Source organism: Parathielavia appendiculata (genome assembly GCF_033297405.1).
Source record: "Parathielavia appendiculata strain CBS 731.68 unplaced genomic scaffold N657scaffold_10, whole genome shotgun sequence".
Taxonomy (NCBI): domain Eukaryota; kingdom Fungi; phylum Ascomycota; class Sordariomycetes; order Sordariales; family Chaetomiaceae; genus Parathielavia; species Parathielavia appendiculata.
Window position 1 is genome coordinate 108,936 of NW_026944229.1, and position 17,837 is coordinate 126,772.

Sequence of the window (17,837 nt, forward strand, 5' to 3'; positions counted from 1 at the left end):
AAACCCACTGTTGTAAGCTCCCATCATCTGTGTGATCACCGTGGAATCGTGGCTGTTGGCTTTCCAACAACAGCTAAGTGTTCCACTGTTTCCCTGCCTCGGCCGCGTTCGCAGTAGGGGGTAGGTATTCGGGAGATCCTGGCCCGGAAGAGAAAGTCTTTTGAGGCCAATAGCTCCAGTTCGGGCCTAGGTTGATAGAGAGCTCTCGGCCTTCATAAGGCCGTCATGTCATCTTAGTGCTCTTTTGTCAAGTTTTGGCTAGTGGTCTCTAAATTATATAATATTATTATTCCTAGACCGTTGTGCCCTAGGGCGTGCCGGACCTTCAACAACTTACTATACAGGAAAACCGCGCCCTCGTAGGCCGGGTGAAAAACCCATATCGACAATCAAGGAAACGATGAGTGTGTGATCCTGCAAATACAAAGTGAGAAGGCCTCTTGGCATTTGAGGGAAAGGGATATCAGACCGCGAGCTCCAGCTCCAGCCTCCTAGCCAGACTGTACATTGGCAGTTTCCCCCAGTCCATCAGCCAGTCCAGGATCCTCCCCGTTAGCCGTGCAGCTTTGGGACTGATTCCCTGTAGAACAGAATAAAAGTCCCTTCGCGTTCTAACCTCGGCTCTCTCCCATCTTCGAGTCAACGGTGGGGCCAAGCACCACATCACAAGATGTTCGACAGTCTCTCGCCCCTCTCCACACTCGCATATAGGCGTCGGAACCTCTGGGACTCTCCTTTCGAATAAGAAAGCCCGAAGGCCTATGGCCCCGGTTCGAATCTGGAGCAACAGTGAACTCTTCGCTCTGCTGAGGCCGTCGTGTCTCCTTAGGGTTTTGTCTTGAAACAGAGTCTCATGCTGGTGGTCAAGGTCATCTGCGGGCCTCGTTGCTGTCCGGCCGTCTCGTTCCTTGAGCCACCTCAATTATATAATATATCTTATTTCACTTAGCATAATGTGCTCCTCCTCTAAGCAGAGAGAGCTGAAGGCATTTTCTAGCTTAGGAGCATGCAAAAGCTAAAGGGAACAAAAGCTACATAGTAGTTTAATACTCGAGTGCCGAGAGACTAATATTTAGGATATGGGCTACATGTGACGGCACCACCCAAGGTCTAGTCAGCTCGCATACAAGATCGAGATTGCTATGAAGAGAGTAAGAGCTAGATGACAGGAATGGGCGTACAATCAGACATTAAGTACTGGAGCAGAGACCTATGTGTATGCATGACCACAGATATACGATCAGACTCATGACGTATGCATGACTACAGGCATATGGCATGACCATGAGAACAAGATAACAGGAACGGCGAATCCTGTAACACTACAGTCACCGCCCTGTTTATGATAGAGGTGAGCGTAGCTGATATCGTACAGCTTTTAAACAGGTTCAGCCGAGCTTCATCTTTGCTAAGGATGGATGGTATATATATATGCAAGGAGGACTTCGAGGGCCTTATATACCAGCGACAGATATTCAGTAGAAGAGTTCTAATTCACCCTATTGAGCTCACGCTTCATAATTGTTTCAGATGAGGATCTCTATAACTCGTGCAATCCCCTCTGAACAGGCATTGTCTATTCGGAGCGAACTAGGGAAACCGCGTCAAGCAGCCTCTCCTCCAGGTAATTTTTTCAGAACAAGGAGCGATATGGCCAGCTTAAAAATAAAGTGTATACACGCAGAAGATGACGGCACAGCGGCAAGAGCGGACCTGAAAGGAGAGCATAGTTGTAACCAGGCGTAATCCAGGCCTCCCTTATCAGTATGGCGATGCCTATGAAGTCCCAATGGCGAAAAGCAATCCCCCTTGACCCCTTGACCCCCGACGCCATGATCAAACCACCCCACCAAAAGCCACCGCTCCCCACGCCCCATAGACGGTGTCACCCGGCATATCACTACCATTGCAACCAACTTCCCCACCATTACTAGCCTTCCTCCCAAGCCTAAGTCACATCCTAAGTCATCTATCCACCTTCCTGACCTCGGCGAACGAAGGGTCAGCCGCCCGGTATCTATCCATTACCCCTACGCACATAGCGCCTTAACAGCCTAGGGATTCGATGCGGCCGCGCCAAACGAAAAGTTGGGAGGGTAAGTAATCCCGTTCGGGCCCAGGGTGATACCAGCAGGCAAGTCCATGACGATCGGCTCGTCGCTGCCAGCGCCGCCGCCGGCGCGGTGATCATCCCTTCGCTGATCACGCCCGCCGCCGTGGTGATGTTGCTTGTCCCCCTTGTGCCGCCACCTTCCCCCCGGTGGACCACCGGGAGGAGGGGGACCGCCACTACCACCACTACCGCCCGGATGTCCATAACCATAACCACCACCACCACCAACAGTAGGAGGAGACTCGTCGTCGCCTCGCCTAGAGGATTTCGGCCCGTGGTTGCCGCCCTTGTCGGTCTGCATGCGGCGGCTGATGGCCTTGGACGAGACGCCGGCGCCAATCTCGATGTCTGGCTCCTCAACGCACAGGCCGCTGACGATGGGGCGGCCGCCGGAGCCGCCGTAGGGAGCCGTCAGCATCCACTTGCGGTCTGCCTCGGTGAGCTTGTGGATGGGGATGACGCTGATGCCGCTTTGGTAGTCGCTGCAGTCGCGCGGGCCGAAGCCTACGCCCCAGCGGGTCTAAATATTGAAGACGTCTGGTTAGGCTTTTGTTTCTCGAATGTGGAGAGCAGTAGTAGGGGAAAGAGGCAAGGGGTCTTACCCGAAGCTGGAAGTCTTGGTTGCGCATCTCCTCCATGGCCGTCTTGGCCCTCTCGGCGTCCTTGCGGTAGTACATCTTCACAAAGGCATGCCGCTTATCCTTGTTGACGATGCAGGTTTGGACCTGACCAAACTGGTTGAAAATTTCGCGAAGTTCGTTTTCGGAGCAGCTGCAAATGGTCAATTAGTCGTCCGTGTCTCTCTCCGATGTAAGACGCAAGGTTGCAGCAACAGGACTTCAGGAACACTCACGTTACACCGCCTACAAAAAGGGTCCGGCTATACACCTTGATGGTGCCGCTGGGCAGGCTATTGTCGTACTCGACCCATTTCTCTTTCTGAACCGGCTCTCGTCTTGGGCTGTCACTCCGCCGCCCGCGAGGGGACCGCTGGCGATATTCAGGCATGTGTCCGCGCCGGTCCCTGTCATCCGGACGACCACGGCCCGGCGACCCAGGGCGACCGTACTCGAAGCCACGGTCATTCGCACGCGAGCCCCTAGCATCCCAATGGGGCGGAGACCGAGATCTTGATCGGCCACGGGGCCTGTTGGGTGACCTCTTGCCGTCATGATAGCCAGGGCGATCACGTGCATCATCAGGCCGGGGAGCGTCCCATGGCGCAGGACCAGGGCCAGCACCGCCTAGTGGAGGAGCAGCTGCGTACCCGGTCTGAGTGGGCTGGGGCATAGGCGGCGGAACAGCCGGGGGGATGCCGCCGGTTTGACCCATCATCTGGACTACGCTCGCAATTTTGTCAATGGGAATGCCCTGAGCCGCCAGGGCTGCAACGAGCTGAACCGTCGCAGCAGCCGGATTACTTGCGCCATTTGGCGGTGGCGGGACGGCACCGGGAACAAGCGGAGCCGCCGGGAGCGGTGCCTGTGCAGGCGGCGGCACCGGCAGAGGGAACGCAAAGGGCAGTCCTGGTACATTTACAGGCTGAGCAGGCTGAGACGTAGGCATGAAGGGCATGCTTGGCTGTCCTTGCGTGGGCACCGGAGCAGGATGCAGTGCGCCACTGCTGGGCAGACCACCAGATGTTGCACTGAACATGGGTGCAGTGGCCGGAGCAGATGCCGGAGCAGGGGCTGCCAGGCTCGGATTTATCTGCGCAGACGACGCATTCTGCCGGGCAATACTCGCAAGCTTGTCCAAGATACTGGGGATTGCGGTGTCTGCCGGTGTTGCTGATGATGGCTTGCTAGCGGGACCCAGCGAGGTTAAGAGGTTGGGAGGAGGGCTGCCAGGCGGTGTTGTCGACTCATCTGCCGACAAGAATGATACGGTTAGACCAGTTTGACGCGTTGAGGCAGGCGCCGGGCAGTCTGCGGTGAGGGCAATGTCAGGATGAACCTACTTGTGGGTCGCGGACCATTCAACTTCTCCTTGAACGAGTTGACCATGGAAGCAGGGAATGTCTGGCCCTTCTCCCAGATATCGACCAGCTTCTTTATCTTCTCCTACGAGCAAGCATCCTGGTGAGTGTCTATTCGTCATCAAGGAAAAAAGTACGGAGTACGCAGAAACGACGAGAGCGAGGCTGCCTGGCGAAGCTTTGGCTTCCATTGCCTTGCTTGATGTATGTGGCAATACAACATCTGGCCGCCGTTGGCAAGCCAGCGCGTCGTCGTCCGCAGGCTCGCCCCACATGCTGCGGGTATATCCATAGGAATCAGGTGGCATTTCAACACAATGTTCTCTGCGTACCTTTTGGTCTTCTGGTGCCGTGGCGATGATGTCGTTCATCAAGATGGGAATCAGTTCTGTTACTCTATGCACGCCTGCAGCGAATGTCCCGTCTGGCGCCGAGAGGCTCGGGGTCTGTCCTTGGGCTTTGGCCTGGTCCAACCATTTCCTCGTTACAGAGTCTACGACGTAGAGTACTCCCAGTTTGTGTGTTCCCGGGGCTTTCTTGAAGTGGGTGAAGAGCTTCTGGATGAGGACGGACTCGTACTGTTGAGAAGGGCGCGAGCCAGTATCAGCATTCAGCCAGACAGGCCGTCCAACTGGGCGTGCCGTTGCTTACCTGAACGCTGGCAACACATAGCGCCGTGATATTCGTGATCCGAGAGCCCGACACTCCGGGAGGCTTCAGCGACAGCATAGCCTGCAGGCTAGCCTCCAGCTCCGCTACGGCGGACGATGCCATGGTGAATGTAGGCAGGTGATGGCCGATTCAGAGGCCGTCAATTCCTGTCTTTCGCGATACGAGACGTGACAAACTGTCAGGCAGAAGGGTCTATGCCATGCTCCAGACACACAAATCTCCAGTAAGGTATCTCGAGAGAGCAGCTCCGAGCTTCGTCTAAGCAAGATTACGAGACGAGATGAGCGCGAGTAGACGATGGAGATATCAGCCGGGCGGATGCCTCTCTTTTCGTCTTCAGTCGCAGTGATGGAGGGAGTGCGAAGGAGGCGCTGGAACGGATTGGCGCCAAAATCGCAGCGCTTGTCGGAACCGCGACGGAATCAACAGACTCTGCCAAACCTAAGACCTGCTACTCGGCAAAAGCGAGCGTTTCACCGCAAGAGAGCCTGTGTGTACTGGGGATCCTGGGATTTAGAATTGATGGGGAGGAGGGCTCGGGGATAGCGTGTCCTGATAAAATCGATGGGAATTGTAGAGTAGGCTTGATTTTTTGTTCGCGTGCGAGATGGAGATGGAGCGGGGCGCAAGGCGCCTCAGCCGAGCAAGTTCTTCCTAATAATGGCCCACTTCCCTGAGCAAGCATTAGGTAATCAGGGTCTGACGAGGACAGCTGGCCGAGGAAATCTTGCCAGCTGGTTAGTGCATTCTCATTGCTGCATGCTCACATCAAAACCGCGATGAGCAAACAAGCCCAAACAATTTTCGCATCTTCGCGACGCAGGGGACAGCTACAGAAAGCGGACACGAACTGGGTCTCCGTCCTCGTCATCGCATATGGTACTCGGTGCCGCATTATATGAGCCATCAGTACAGATCGCTGGTTGCCTGCATTACGAGCTTATTCTTTTCACCTTCTTCCTCGGACCAGTTCGGCACAAGCACCGTGACGTCAATGCCTACAACTAACTTAGCCCAGCACCCGAGAAACATGGGTGCTCTGGGGATAACTTAAGTACAACGTTAGTAAAGCTACGGAAAGCTATCGAATATTGCAAGACTAGGTAGCATCTCAATACTGCGTGCGGTATACGTCGTAATAAGCGGCTTGAATCCTTGGACCAAGGCTCAGTACAGCGTCGTCTAGACAGATAGATCCCGTCAGAACAGACAGATCAAATGCGCAGTGTCTAAGACCTAAGGTTTGGGGGTTCCGATTGCGTACGGATACTTACCTAGCAAGCAATAAGGGACAGTGTCTTGCATGCTTTGGGGAGGACCGTTTGTCCGAAGCCCCGGTTGGCCGGCTGCTGCAGCGCAGGTGCCGTTCCCATGTGTCCGGGGCGCCGCCAATACCCCTGCTGCGGTTTTTTTTTTCGAGCTTGGCCGTTCTTTGATCGCCCAAACTTTTCTCTCCCTTCCCGTTGTCCTTCCTCATCTCCTCCCAAACTTCCAATCCACACAGCAGATACCAATCATGGCTCCCGCTATGCGTCTAGCTACTTCCACCCTCAGAACCTCGTTGAGGGCACCCTCGCTCGTCTACAGGAACGCTGCCTTCACGGCCGCCAGGTGCTACTCCTCCAAGAGCCAGGTACAATACAATTCCTCTCTCCCGCTGCAGCCTGACATCATCCATTGACCGCGCAATTTGGCTGCAGACCCTGAAGGAGCGCTTCGCCGAGCTTCTGCCCGAGAAGATTGAGCAGATCAAGGCGTTGAGGAAGTACGTTATACTCTCGTTGAGGAACTAGATTACGCCGATCGAACTGCTCGCTTACGCGACGTCACTAAACCAGGGAGCACGGATCCAAGGTCGTCGATAAGGTCACCCTCGACCAAGTATATGGCGGTGCTCGTGGCATCAAGTGCCTGGTGTGGGAAGGCTCTGTTCTCGACGCTGAGGAGGGCATTCGCTTCCGTGGCAAGACGATTCCCGAGTGCCAGGAGCTGCTGCCTAAGGCCCCCGGCGGCAAGGAGCCTCTGCCCGAAGGTCTCTTCTGGCTTCTCCTGACCGGCGAGGTCCCCACGGAGCAGCAGGTCCGCGAACTCTCTGCCGACTGGGCCGCTCGCGCCGAGATCCCCAAGTTCGTTGAGGATATCATTGACGCCTGCCCCTCGGACCTCCACCCCATGGCGCAGTTCTCCATGGCCGTCACCGCTCTTGAGCGGACCTCATCCTTCGCCCGTGCCTATGCCAAGGGTGTTCACAAGAGGGACTACTGGGGCTATACCTTTGAGGACTCAATGGACCTCATCGCCAAGCTCCCCACCATTGCTGCTCGCATCTACCAGAACGTCTTCAAGGGCGGCAAGGTCGTCCCTGCCGAGAAGGACAAGGACTACGCCTACAACTTCGCCAACCAGCTCGGCTTCGGCAATAATGCCGACTTTGTTGAGCTCATGCGTCTTTACCTGACCATTCACACCGACCACGAGGGCGGCAACGTCAGCGCCCACACCACCCACTTGGTCGGCAGCGCCCTCAGCTCGCCCTTTCTGTCTCTGGCTGCTGGTCTCAACGGTCTCGCTGGCCCTCTGCACGGTCTGGCCAACCAGGAGGTGCTCAACTGGCTCACCGAGATGAAGAAGGTCATTGGTGACGACCTGAGCGACGAGGCCATCACCAAATACCTCTGGGACACCCTCAACGCCGGCCGTGTCGTCCCTGGCTACGGCCACGCTGTCCTACGCAAGACCGACCCCCGCTACATGGCTCAGCGCAAGTTCGCCCAGGGTAGGTGTCAACGGTGTACATGATCTCCTGCCGAACACTTTTGCTGACCCCCTTTGCAGAGAAGATGCCCGAGGACCCCATGTTCAAGCTCGTCAGCCAGGTCTATAAAATCGCCCCCAAGGTCCTCACCGAGCACGGCAAGACCAAGAACCCCTACCCCAACGTCGATGCCCACTCCGGTGTTCTTCTCCAGTACTATGGCCTGACTGAGGCCAACTACTACACCGTCCTCTTCGGTGTCTCGCGTGCCATTGGTGTGCTGCCTCAGATCATCATTGACCGTGCGGTCGGCGCCCCGATTGAGCGGTAAGCAGTCCCGCATACTAAACAACACAACGCTGAACGGAACGGTTTTACTGACACCAATCTGTACAGGCCCAAGAGTTTCTCGACCGAGAAGTGGATCGAAATCGCCCAGAAGCTGTAAGAGGCTGTAATATACGCGCGTGGCGCACATCGGGTTAGGTTGCTGGGCACGGCGCGCAGGGTTCGTTTTACGGTTATTTCATGTATAGAATGGATGGGACGTCGAGCGGTTTCTGCTGCCCGGGCACGGAGGTAGACTGGGCGGATGCATTGTGATTGTACGATACAGATTCCGTACTCCGGGCCCTCGGGCAATAAAAAGGTCTTTGGCATACTTTGCGATGGCAACGGCGATGTGTGTGGCAAGGCCAGAAGATGCAGGCTCTGCAGATGCAGAGCTGAGTGGAGGTTCCATTTGCGGCTGGGCTGCGACTTCGGACTCTTTTCTTGCGAGCATTGCGCAGGTGAGAGAAATGGTGGCTGGGCAAGCCGTATCCGACACGACCTGAGGTGAGCCTGTCGAATCACCGGAACCACTCCCGCCTCTTCTCTGGTTGATCAATCGCTGAATGAATTGGAACATTTAAGCATAATGCGGTGCAGCGGACTTGAATGTCCGCAACTCGAGTATTGGAGTCCAAGCTACTGTACATCCGTACTGGAACTTCAAAATGTTACCCCAAACCCCCGGCCCGCTGCGAGGATCGTCCAAACCCCAAGCGGATTGCGTTGAGCTGCCGAGGAAGGGCGTTGAGAGGTGCAGGGGGCCAAGCAGCCAATTGGCGCGTCTGTTGAGGCTGGCTGCTGCTGCTGCTGCCCCTGCACAGTTGCACAGGGGCCTTTTGAAAGGGCAAGAACCGCCCGTGCAAAAGATCAGCCTTTTTTTTGTAGGTTGCCAGCGCTCGACAGTGTATCCTACGCGATTCCCGAGAGTCCCCCATCTCATTTGCAACCGTCGTCAACATCTGCTGTCCAAATCAACATCGATTGCACGCGTTCCGCATTGCGCAGCATCTCCCAGTGTAAGTGTGGACCCTGCGTTGTCGCATTTGCCAGATTGCCGCGGGTAGATAGAACAAGCTCGTCCGCAGCGGCTCCTCTTTGGAGTCCCGTCGGTAACACGTGCGAATTTAGAGTTCCTTCTTCAGCCGACTCCTCAACCGCTACAAGGAACCGTCTCGTACGACAAGACACGACCACACCCGTAGCCCGTCTCACCAGCTTACGGCTATTTTGAGACACGCGCGTCCTCCGTCCGTAGCCCCCGAGCCATCTGATCCTCGCATCTCGGGCAAGACTCGTCCAACAGACAAACGCTCGTCCGTCTAGCTCCGCGTTTATTGCACCGCCCACCCTCACGTTCTCATTCCCGCTCACCTGCGAAGAAGCACCCTCTTCCCTTGGTCAGGGCCCCATTGTCGCAACATTCGCCCAAGTCATGTCCGCCGCTGTCGCCCCCGCCCCGGCTTCCCAGCCGCCCAAGCTGGAGAAGAAGCCCATCAAGTTCTCCAACCTGCTGTTGGGCGCCGGGCTCAACATGTTTGAGGTCACCACCCTCGGTCAGCCCCTCGAGGTCATCAAGACCACCATGGCCGCTCACCGCGGGGACGGCTTCACGACAGCGCTGGGCCGCATCTGGAACCGCGGTGGTGTTCTCGGCTGTAGGTTTCCGTAGCTCCGTCTTCACATGCCCTCACAACTGTGCCGGTGTAGTGACCGCTAATCTTCCCTCAACCCAATAGTCTACCAGGGCCTGATTCCCTGGGCCTGGATCGAAGCGTCGACTAAGGGTGCTGTGCTGCTCTTTGTCGCCTCTGAGGCCGAGTACTACGCCCGCGCTGCGGGCGCCAGCGAGTTTGGCGGCGGCATCATCGGCGGCGTGACGGGTGGTGTTGCTCAGGCGTACGCGACCATGGGCTTCTGCACCTGCATGAAGACGGTCGAGATCACCAAACACAAGGTGGCGGCCTCGGGTGCGAAGCCCCCGGGAACCTGGGCCACCTTCATGGACATCTACCGTCGCGAGGGCATCCGCGGCATCAACAAGGGCGTCAACGCCGTCGCCATCCGCCAGATGACCAACTGGGGCTCGCGCTTCGGCCTGAGCCGGCTCGCCGAGCAGGGCATCCGCAAGGTCACCCACAAGGAGCACGGCGAGAAACTGAGCGCCGCTGAGAAGATTCTCGCCTCAGCCCTCGGTGGTGGTCTCTCGGCCTGGAACCAGCCGATCGAGGTTATCCGCGTCGAGATGCAAAGCAAGAAGGACGACCCTAACCGGCCCAAGAAGATGACGGTCGGCAACACCTTCAAGTATATCTACCAAACCAACGGCCTTAAGGGTCTGTACCGCGGCGTCACGCCCCGTATTGGTCTCGGTGTCTGGCAGACGGTGTGCATGGTCGCCATGGGTGATATGTGCGTCTATCTCGTCGCTTCATGATAACTCTCGGATAACAATCGGTGCTGACTACTCCACAGGGCAAAGACGTATGTTGAGAAGCTGACCGGCGAGACGGTTACTGCAAAGCATTAAGCGGCGGCGTTTCTGGCGCGAGTACGGTTCTGGAAGGGATAGGAGGTCGGCTTTCTGATCGGATATGATATCTTTTCCGCAACGCTTTTATTCTCCGGTAGACTTTACTCTACAGCGGGCGGGATAGCAGGCTCAACGAAAGGCTTCCCCTTTTATACACGAGTCAGTGCGAGGGACGGTATTATTTGGCATGGGCGATTATAGACTGATTACTTTTCTCCCAACGGCTGTGTGCCTTTTACGTGAACCCCTGTTGCTTGAGTCCGTGGTGTCCATGGTCTCGTTCAAAGCTACTAGCTCGCATAATGATCATGCATTGGTTTTGCGCTTCTTCGCATGGGGGTTATAGGCTGGGTGAAGTGAGATTTGATTGTTATCATGGATGTAAGCAACCTGGGATGGCCGGTAGCAAACCTGACTGTGCTGAGCTTGTCAGTGTATCGTCCACTGGAGACGCACCGTCGCTTCTATGTCAGTTTAGCAGGTTTTTGTTATGGTAATAGTCCACAACGATGTTACTTAGTATACTCATCGCTCTCTGCTGACCAACGGACCTTGACATATCTGGTTTGTAGGTCTGGTTCGGGACTGAGTATTGCGATATAGGAATAGAGCAAACTAGTGATGTGGGATATAGAGAAATACAAATGTATATAATAGTAGGACGGATGGAGTCTAGGCAGCCACAAATATGTAGCTGGCAAGTAAGACAGGGAGGGCTGGAACGCTATGGGTCATGGCCCTATAACATCGAGTGTTTCTGATTTTTTACTGGCATCCATTTGCGGTAACCAGAAGCTGAGACAAAGAATGAGTGTTTTGCGTGGCACGAGGATGACAAGGCTCCCATAACCAGCATCGTCAGCACGAGCAGTGTCCCCGAGGCTGGGTAGGGGACTGCTTCTCACTACTAATAGGATGTTGATACAACAAACTGCCCTTAATGTAAGTGACATGCTGTTGTCTCCATGCGGATGATGTTCGTTATCTGGCTTCATCTTTCGACTACAACTAAGTGGCCGGATAGGGGTGGGATGCGGTCCGTACATTATTCATCATGGGCTGTGCAATGGATGGGACGCTTTCCGAAAGTTCAAAGCGTATGGATGCGCACTGTAGGCAACAAAGAGCAAGCTGTTGGCTGGCAGAGTGTTAAGCCGCATTGGTAGCTGATGTGGATGAGCTAAGGGGTAAGGACACAAGGGTACATGCACAGGTAGTGGATGTGTTGCCCACGGAAACTGTGTCCTAGGGAGAGAGTTGGGTATGCTTGGATGGTTATTGAGCGGTGATGTGTCTCTAGGGGCACTCCGGGGTAGCCTATGGTCGGGGCGAGACCGCTGAAGGGGGTTTGGATGGTTGAGAAGGAATGTGCTTCCCCAGGCCCAATTGTCGAGACAAGACCTATATAGGAGTTTGAACAAGATGTTTGTCTTTCATGGTCCTTTCCGCTGTCTCGTCCACGGTTGCCGCTGTTGGTGTGTGCCTAGAATAACTCGGCACATACAGGTAGACGTATGGTATCTTGGGTTCATACCGTATAGAGGATGTCCCTCTCGCCCTATTGAACCCCGTGTCAGGATTAACTCTATTGAAGCAAGGGCTCGGCTAGAATACTGCGACCACCATGTGTAAGTGTACGTTATTGTTTACCTACTGCCGGTATAGGCCTGACGGATACATAACTCGAAGATCGGTGCATGTATGTGTACATAGGACGTGACAAGAGAGACCAGTGACTTTCCTGTCTAGGAGCTGCTTCACTTTTGGGCCTCTTCACCTCCTTGTCTGAGGCTGTTCGGATGTTGGACATGGATGGGTGGTTGTGTACTGTTCCCAGCCTGTCTCATGATGTGATGAGGACTGACGGGAAGAAGTGTTAGTTTCAGAGGAGATCACGGGACGCGGCAGCTTGGTTGCCGTCAGAGGGTGCGACTATGAGCGAGGGATCACGCTAATTACTGGAACATCAACCGTACCCGACGTCGGGCACGTATTAAGCTGCCGTGTATACCATGCTCGTGATTCTCTTGCTTGATTCGATCACCCTAGAGTCTCAATACCTGGCCGTCTCCCATTAGCTTACACTGACGAGCTGGCCATTAGATAGGGTCAAGCTCAAGGCTGTCGTGTATCCTTACCCACCCTCCTCTGTTGACTCGTGCAGTACAAGATGAGGTTACTGGGACAGGTAATTCCAAGACACTCTTGGATTTCGGTCAGAACCCTTCTACCCCACGAGTCAGGTATGAAACTGTCGGGGGATGGCTTTATGTTTCGAAAAAAGAGGGTGAGTGAGATCCTTTTCTAAAAAACTGTTTATTGCCACTTAGGAGTCGGGAGCGGGAACAGGTATCTCACCTTAGAAGCGGCTGGCAGATAGTGAGATGACGATGAACGAGTCCAGCTTGCTAGAGGAGTGCTCTTCTCTTCTTCACACCGCTGTTCGCTTTGTGTTATGATACTTAAGACGGAGTGATACTGGATCATGGCAGTCGCTGATCTTTTTTTTCTTTGGCACCTTGGGCCGTGTTGACTCGTTCCTGGGACAGAACTGCTGGCTGAGGTGGTTGCTCGCCTCACACCTTCGTCTGATGTCTCTCCTACATGTGAGAGAAGTCCCGTCAGGGTTATGGCCCGTTGCGATTCTTATGCATAGAACCCCTAGAACCCGCATGGAACATGCATGGAACACGAAATAGGGGCTTCATTACACAACAAAACTTTTTAGACAAATAGCCGGCGTGAATAAAGGTTGTGCAGCCCTGCCTTCAGCTGTCCAGGCCAGGCAATAGCCAGATATCATTTTACTCCATCCGGATAATTCCATCTCACCAAGCAACTCCCTTGAAGGGATGAGGCGACTCCCACGAGAAGCAATAACCTCAGGTCACGCAATCCCGGAGATAACACAAAACATCGTGAACTAGGTAGGGAAGACTCAGGAGGAAATATTGTCGGTTTCAGACCCCGAAACCGACAAAAGCGAAGCGGAGCAGCGAGGCCGAGAGCCGAGGATTTGGAGGGTGCGTATCTCACCACGCTTGTTTCTAGCAAAAAGACATGGAATCCACAAAAAGGAGATGAGTGATGCACGCAGATGGAAACGACTCCACGATTGGAGCATTTCCCCCTCAGAATTGACAAAAAATGATGACAAGCGATTGCTGAGGCAACGACGCACTGCAGATAACGGATTTACGAAGTCCCTGTCCTTCTCCACGCTTGTGAAGCCTATCGGAATCAGTGTATAATAATTGTAGCATACCTTAGGTACCTTACCGATTGATGAAGGAGGTTCGTACTTACATCTAGGTCACGGCGACCGGCCAAGATCATAGCGTCCCCCAAAATTCAACTCCAGCCGACTGCTTTATTGTGGTTGCCTTACCTGCATCGTTGAATGACGAGTAACGACCGGCGGAACAGCATAGGAGCCGGCACGCGATAGCTCCGATACTAGGGAAGGAAAAAGAACGCTTCCCTCTCCCAATAGTACGTTCATTATCTGCTTCGGAGCCGGAAACACTCTTTAATCGGGCCGTTGGCTGCCATGTCTTTTCACTGCATTATGCGTGCAAATCTGGAGCTTTTCCAGGCTGGCTTGGGCTGGCCTGGTCGCATTGGTATGTTGTCCGGGCCGGGCCCATCCATCCTGGCAGGTTATTAGGCAGGCTTGAGTACACTACGTCCCGTTGTCAGTTGGGATAAAAAGGATACGGTAATAGCTGATAATAATAAGCCGTTGTCGGACGATAAGCGAAGTTAGGTTATAGTTTGAGACAACCTGAACCCTGTGTTCAAGCCCGGGGGTCTTCTGCGAGCAACCTGCATCTGCCAGACAGAGCTTGGGAGATCCCAACACTGCGGGGGACGGGCATCGTAGTGGACAGTACGGCATCTTTGTCCGCCTCAGACAAGCCACAGACTGTTCACCGGGATGGGAATATATACGGCTCCTGCAGAGTATGGCATCTCGGAGATTGTTCAGGTGATAGGTACGGTGGTAGAGACGTGGAAAAACAGCTTCATGCGCACAGAACCGCGAGGCGCAGATGTAAGCTCCTTGCCTCCCAAGTTCTCTCATGAGTTCCCATCAAACCTCTAATTGGGGTGCAGAGCATGAAGCTCAGTGTGCTGTTTGTTTCATCCGCGGTATGACGAGCAACATGGCCAAGCTGTACTAGCAGGTTGCCCAGGTGAATACAGGTATTCCAGCCAAGGTCGATCCCCTCGATGCCGTTGTCCGAGCAGAGCGCTGCAATGGACTCAAAAGTCAGGGTGCGCATGCCATGAGCAGAGTGAGACTGACATCCACCGTCACGAGCACAGCTGAACTGTTGCGTTCATAATGATGACTCGGCAGATGATGGTCGCGAGGCCCGCAGCCAAAAGGTCGTCGTTTGCCCAGCGGAATGCCTCACTTACAGTATGACCTCGAAGACGAGTGGGACAAAACGCAATACTAGTGGAGCCTCCAACTTTAGCTCTCCATATCGTCGCGCAGGCTGCAGCGTAAGATCACAATGGACCTTGTGGGCGGATGGGGAACGGGAGGAGACGGACGGAGCGCGTACCTGCATACGAACGGGCGATGCACAAGTGAAACCGATCAGCGAATCAGCATCGGCCTTGTCACCCGACAGCTTTCTCCTTTGGGCAGCCTTGAGGAGTCCTGGACGACGAGGGAGTCGAAGGGAACCAAACAAAAACAAACCCCCAACTCATGATCCACTCCACAGATGCTCCCTGCAGCAGGAGGCTCCATCGACCATTGGATTCCCGTTCTATGAAGGCTTTTGCTCACCAACCACTGGCTCGTTTTAAGCTTGGTCGGTTCCAATTTTGTCGTCGCCCATCGCTCGCCAGGCTAGCACAAGTTGGGCCTTCGGTGATGCACCCCACGCCAACGCCAAGGGCTGCGGGCGAGCACCAAGGGCCACTTCCTCCTTTCGCCCGGCTTTTTTCTGTTTCGTTTGCTCTCGCACTGGACTGATGAACCGATGGAGAAATGCGGGGAAGACCGGCCTTGAAGTTCTGGACCGATCTTGGCGATGTGATGTGAGGGAATTGGCGTTTTCTTGTCAAGGTGACGGCCGACAAGGGCGGTGACGGATCACACCCGTCTAGGAACCTTTTTCTCCTGTTGATGTTGTATTAGCGTACCTACACAGTACGCACGTAACTCCTGGATTGATGGACACGTTTGCAATATCCGAAGATGCCCGCAAAGCGGGCCCTGGAGGCTCTTGGTCAGATTTCGAGTGGGAAATTGTGAAATTGATGAAACTCCTCTTTTTGCGGCAGAGCAGCCGAGCAAATGGCCGTGGAACACCATCTCGAACTTGGCAGTCGTGGATCCACCGCACGTGGGGAGTGATTTCGTTCTTGCTGCAGACTTGGCTCCGCGCATCATCCGGGGTGGATCTCAAAATCAATTTTGCACTTTGAAGCAGGCTCGGCAGGGCAATCTTGGCCTTGGTCCGTGCTACGTATCAGCCAACCACGCCGTCGCCATCATCAAGCCTTCGTCAATGAGGCCGGCGATGGTCGTGCCTACCCAAAGCCCACGTATACGGTGTGCCGGGATGCTCTCCATGCTGTCGCAGCCGACTTTGACGTGGTTCCAGATGAGGTGTGCGCTTCCGCCACCTCGGGGTTACCGGCAATCGCCACCCGCGAGACGAAATTGTCAACGGTCGGGCGAGGAGCGGCGAACCCGCCCCCACGCTGCACCGGGATTGGCGGGGCGCTCTCGGCGACAACATTGTCATCTGTTTGAAACCTGACGACCGCCGGCAACTCGGCGCTTCGGGAGCTGACGTCCGATGCTTGCCGTCCATCACCGGATGGTCGTACGGATCAGAGAGAATTGAGATGCAGATAACATTAGCATAGATCCTTGTCGAGTCAATGCCCAGCGTAAATCGAAACCTTTGTGTATTCTACATGTGAAGGCATTCACGTCCATATAATCAACAGCATTCTGTAAGGACATGGACTTGCTTTTAATGGCGGCAAAAAGGAGAGCCGCCGCAAACAGCTGCGCATTTCTATTGGTCCCAGAAGATAATTGACGGGATTCAGTTGGCTAAAAGACGGGCAAGGGATTCTAAAGCTCTCCGTAGACCGCTATTTGCGGGATATTTTGTCGCCTTGGAATGAGATGCGACATAATCGCCTTACGACACGGGATCTGGCGATTTACTCAGATTTGGGTGCATCTTGATCGCCGTAGACACTGGAGAGCGAAGCATTCTTTCAGTATCGGCACCGGGGAAGCACCTAGGGGCCTGCCGCCTGTCTGAACACAACTGGTCGCGTGCGCGACTGCTGTGATCAAGATCGAGACGGCATGATCGAGTCGTGCCAGTTACATTTCACAATCAGACTCCGGCCGCCCGCGTCGTGCTCGCATCACAATCTTATCCAAGGTGCCAAGCGGCCTTGCTGCGCGCCAGTCAAATCTATAAGTCTGGGCGTTGTCGCACCCAAGACGGCGCCAGAGGGCTTGGTGAACTTCAATTCCCCAAATCGGCATTCCACGGCGGACGAAGCTCGCGCAACATCCCCAAGCCACCAGTACCGGTCGTGTATCTCACTGAGGGGCTCGTTACTTGTTAGAGTCTCGGCGGGTTTGTCGCAATATAAGACGGTTTTCGTTCGGCCTTGTCGTTTTGCTTGGCCCAGTGCCACGACTCGGGGATGCAGCCACAGCCGGACGGCACCGATCGCGATCAACTTTAACCGAGTCAAGTGATCTGGGCATCTGCGGTGTGGAGGGGCATGGCTGGGCAGCCCTGGGGGCTGAAACGGAGGGCAGGCTATCGCTCGTTGTCAAATCAGGGATGCCGTCTTCCCGAAGACAAAGGAGCGCGATGATGGTGCAAAATCCTGAAAAGAGTTTGAATATGACACCGGGAGAGCCGGCTTGTTTCACGATGGGTGTTTCCTTCCATTCCTCCCAACGAACGGAGAGGTGTGTGGTAGTGGTGCAGTTCGGGCTGCTGGTTTTGGGAAAGCAGAATGACGTATTGGAAAGATGGCCACGCTCGGCACTTCCGCTTCGGCCGATCGTGACTGCTGACTTCGCATCACGCCACCATCTCAGAAATGAACCAAAGACGGACCAGAGTAGACCGACAACGAGGTGCCGAGAGGCAGGCCAATTGCGCGAATTTGCTGTTCGTATAACTCACGCTTTTCCATCTATTGTTTGCGGTTGGTTGCTGACGGGAAACATGGCGCTGAGCTGGCTTTTGTTGGCAAGGCTAAGCATCCATTTCTCGGGTATACCCGCATACATTCTCTGTGCCTAATTGAGCGACAAATAAATGGCTCGCCGCTCCATCCTCCCGTGGGTGAGTGAGCCTCCGGCTCCACACGGTCAAACTCGCCGAGGACCCTTAACTCTGGCTCTCAAGCGATATCTGTACCAGCCGTGAACCGGGGACGCCCG

At 54.8% G+C, this 17,837-nt stretch overlaps 3 protein-coding genes across 3 annotated transcripts; 2 read left to right on the forward strand and 1 right to left on the reverse strand.

Moving 5' to 3' along the window:
- Nucleotides 1-2,054: 2,054 nt before the first annotated feature.
- N657DRAFT_576698 (uncharacterized protein) lies at nucleotides 2,055-4,865 on the reverse strand (the record flags this gene model as incomplete). The annotated part of the gene is made up of 6 exons (XM_062789199.1): nucleotides 2,055-2,633; nucleotides 2,716-2,884; nucleotides 2,967-3,981; nucleotides 4,074-4,176; nucleotides 4,424-4,669; nucleotides 4,743-4,865. 6 exons carry the CDS (start codon nucleotides 4,863-4,865, stop codon nucleotides 2,055-2,057), a joined length of 2,235 nt encoding a protein of 744 aa, XP_062645556.1.
- Nucleotides 4,866-6,117: 1,252 nt separating this feature from the next.
- On the forward strand, nucleotides 6,118-8,077 carry N657DRAFT_647270 (citrate synthase). The gene is made up of 5 exons (XM_062793279.1): nucleotides 6,118-6,396; nucleotides 6,464-6,528; nucleotides 6,602-7,539; nucleotides 7,599-7,845; nucleotides 7,915-8,077. The coding sequence occupies exons 1-5, from the start codon at nucleotides 6,280-6,282 to the stop codon at nucleotides 7,964-7,966; spliced, it is 1,419 nt and encodes a 472-aa protein (XP_062645557.1). The 5' UTR covers nucleotides 6,118-6,279; the 3' UTR covers nucleotides 7,967-8,077.
- Nucleotides 8,078-9,283: 1,206 nt separating this feature from the next.
- Nucleotides 9,284-10,378, forward strand: N657DRAFT_657341 (mitochondrial carrier; the record flags this gene model as incomplete). The annotated part of the gene is made up of 3 exons (XM_062794801.1): nucleotides 9,284-9,506; nucleotides 9,588-10,260; nucleotides 10,324-10,378. 3 exons carry the CDS (start codon nucleotides 9,284-9,286, stop codon nucleotides 10,376-10,378), a joined length of 951 nt encoding a protein of 316 aa, XP_062645558.1.
- Nucleotides 10,379-17,837: the final 7,459 nt, after the last annotated feature.

Coding starts and splice junctions, on each gene's coding strand:
- N657DRAFT_647270 (XM_062793279.1), top strand. CDS start 6,280: ATGGCTCCCGCTATGCGTCTAGCTACTTCCACCCTCAGAACCTCGTTG. Junction 6,529..6,601: donor CAGATCAAGGCGTTGAGGAA/GTACGTTATACT, acceptor TCACTAAACCAG/GGAGCACGGATCCAAGGTCG. Junction 7,540..7,598: donor TCAGCGCAAGTTCGCCCAGG/GTAGGTGTCAAC, acceptor CCCCCTTTGCAG/AGAAGATGCCCGAGGACCCC.